This window comes from Octopus sinensis, unplaced genomic scaffold, assembly GCF_006345805.1.
Source record: "Octopus sinensis unplaced genomic scaffold, ASM634580v1 Contig11632, whole genome shotgun sequence".
NCBI lineage: Eukaryota > Metazoa > Mollusca > Cephalopoda > Octopoda > Octopodidae > Octopus > Octopus sinensis.
In genome coordinates this window covers 67,501-70,710 of record NW_021832412.1, presented here as the reverse complement: position 1 = coordinate 70,710, position 3,210 = coordinate 67,501, and the positions used below count along the sequence as shown (strand labels likewise).

General features: G+C 39.2%; 1 protein-coding gene across 1 annotated transcript in view; it reads right to left on the bottom strand.

The window, feature by feature from the left end:
- Window positions 1–104: 104 nt before the first annotated feature.
- The window catches only part of LOC115229022 (ankyrin repeat and death domain-containing protein 1A-like), a gene marked incomplete at its 5' end in the record, with an annotated part of 29,308 nt that continues 26,202 nt past the window's right edge, over window positions 105–3,210 (bottom strand). Inside the window, 3 exons of the mRNA XM_029799450.2 lie at window positions 105–298; window positions 1,762–1,960; window positions 2,652–2,747. Coding sequence (XP_029655310.1) covers window positions 120–298; window positions 1,762–1,960; window positions 2,652–2,747 — 474 coding nt within the window. The remainder of the gene's footprint in view (window positions 299–1,761; window positions 1,961–2,651; window positions 2,748–3,210) is intronic.

Below are 3,210 nucleotides of genomic sequence, written 5' to 3'. Positions count from 1 at the left end.
TGCGTTATTTGCAAAGGGAGGTCATCCTCCCTCGAAAACCTAAGTGATACATACGGACTATAGTTTCAAGGTAATTGCCTCTCGTCAACGCACGGTAAACACCGGTTTTCGATATGAGATTATTTGGGAAGAAATAGTTTCAATAAAACTGATGGTGTTGCATGCTTACCCGCGAGATTTCGACGGTCAATCGCCACAAGAGCTTCAAATAGTAGCTTCATGATATTCTCATCTTTTCGTATTCCATGTAACCATATTATCAATAAACGGAATCCGTGTTCTTTGTAACTGTTGGGACCTGTCAGGAATAGAACGAAAACAAATATGTGACGAGTAACGACTATACTTTTGGATTCTTTAGTTCTTTTATACTTGTTTCAGTCATTTGGTCGCGACCATGCTGGAGCACCGCCTTTTGCAGAACAAATCGGCCCCAGGACTTATTCTTTGTGAGCCTAGTACTTATTCTATCGGACTCTTTTGCCGAACCACTAAGTTACGGGGCCGTAAACACACCAACATCGGTTGTCAAGCGATGGCGGAGGGACAAAGACAGACACACAAATACACACACATATCTATCTATCTATCTATCTATCTATCTATCTATCTATCTATCTATCTATCTATCTATCTATTTATCTATCTATCTATCTATCTATCTATCTATCTATCTATCTATCTATCTATATATATATATAATATATATATTATATATATATATTTATATATATATTCGACGGGCTTCTTTCAGTTTCCGTCTACCAGATGTTATTCCCTGCATATCAAGTTTATATCAGATTGGACCTTGTCCCCAGAGAAATTTTTCAACAAACGTTAAGAGGTGCTTCACTTCCAGTTGCCTCCCAGCACGCCGGTCACCGACCGGGAATTTGTGAGGGTCCGTGCTAATGCTTGATTGTCTTCGGACTTACACTGGCTCAACCCGTCCTCTTGACAGATGTTCGTTTCAGTCCTGTTGGGTTTCGATCAGCCCTCCTCACCAGGTGGTGGTGGAGGGTTAGTCACCGACGATACCATCATGCAATGGGTCGCACTGGATTCCACGTTAGCAGTAGCACTCATAAGAGACCTCACAAGTGACCCGACACACACGCACGCACACACACACACACACACACACACACACACACACACACACACACACACACACACACAGACACACAGACACACTCGCAAAGGCATACATAGGCGCAAAAGTGGCTGTGTGGTAAGTAGCTTGCTTACTAGCCACATGGTCCCGGGTTCAGTCCCATTGCGTGGCATCTTGGGCAAGTGTCTTCTACTATAGCCTCGGGCCGACCAAAGCCTTGTGAGTGGATTTGGTAGACGGAAACTGAAAGAAGCCCGTCGTATATATGTATATGTATATGTATATATATATATATATATATATATTATATATATATATATTATATATATATATATATATATATATATATATTTATATATATATAAGTGTGTGTTTGTGTGTCTGTGTTTATCCCCCCCCCAACATCGCTTGACAACCAATGCTGGTGTGTTTACGTCCCCGTAACTTAGCGGTTCGGCAAAAGAGACCGATAGAATAAGTCCTAGGCTTACAAAGAATAAATCCTGGGGTCGATTTGCTCGACTAACAGCGCTGCTCCAGCATGTCCGCAGTCAAATGACTGAAACGAGTAAAAGAGTATACCCAAACGAATGAAAGAATAAAAGAACGACAGAATAAAAGAATAAAAGAATGTCATCACCACCTACCCACATACTGATGCTCGATGGCTTGGATGTGTTCTGGTTTAAATTTCCAATACAAAGCCAACTTCTTCCACTCGTTGTTCTTTAGCTGTTTCGTTGATAGTCTCCATAGAATCTCTTTCATTTGTTCAGCTGAGGGATGGGTTGGTCTTCTCAGATAAGCATGAGGTTCAACATAACCTAGGTCGTTGTTGTGATATTCCTACAACGGTAAAGAATTGCTTACTACTAGAGATCATATGTATGAATGGGATTGCATGGCTAGCTAAGTGTCAGTATGGATCCAAACATGTTTTTCTTGGAATTTTATTGAAGTTCTTCTTAAGAAAGTTCAAGCCGATGCTTCGACCTGGCTTCACAAGACGTTTCGAGTTAAGTGAGTTCCCAGTCTTTGTAAATACGTGGTAGAGTTATCGTTTTGGATGAACTGTTGATGCAGACACCCAAGTGTGTACAGTTATTCATCTAAAGAATCTCAGATACAGAATTTTTAGAATGTCTTACAAATCTTCACTGTGCCACTTACAGTTTGTATGTATGTATATATATATGTATGTGTATGGATATGTATGTATATATGAATGTATTATGCATGTATGTATGGGTGTATATGTATGTTATGTATGTATGTATGGATGTATATATGTATGTGTGTGTATGTATGTATGTAGGCAGATAGATATGTATATAGGTATGTATGTATATGTGTATTTGTGTGTGTGATTCTGTGTGTTATGTGTGTGTGTGCGCGTGTGTGTGAAGTGCAATAAGCATGCATAGTGTAATATTCTTCATATATATCAAGAAATATTAGTTGTTGCGTGTTGCGTGAAATAAAATGCAGTCGAGTGTGAAGAGATATAAAGGAAAGGTGGGAGAGGAAAACCACTCACCCGTGCCGTTGAATAGTACCGTTCTGCTTTAATGATTGTGTCGACTAAGGCAACGTGAGCCCCTCGAGATGCTAACTGAAGGCTGGTCTTTCCCGACTGCGTTGAAACAAAAACACAATATTATCATAGTTGATTTGTTCATATATTTTAAACAGTTCGCATAATGTACATACATACGTACATACATAGATTGATACGCACATATATAAAGAGATAAGAACACACAGTATGGTAGAGGCCATAGTCGCTCATAATATGAAAGAGTGCTGGTGGAATGTCCAGTGAAATTTTCAATAATATAAAAGCATAATAGACCTGACATAGTGATTTGGGATGAGGAGAGAAACTGCGGATGTTAACATAAAAATAAAGATTAGCGAAAAAGAAAATACCTACGCTGAACCATTGAAAAATCTATAGTTACTCTGCCCAGATTAGAAGTTCAGATTTATACCAGTAATTATTGCACCTGAATAGGTATTTCGTATGCCGCTATGTTCTGAGTTCAAATTCCGCCAAGGTCGACTTTGCCTTTCATTCTTTCAGGATCGATGAATTA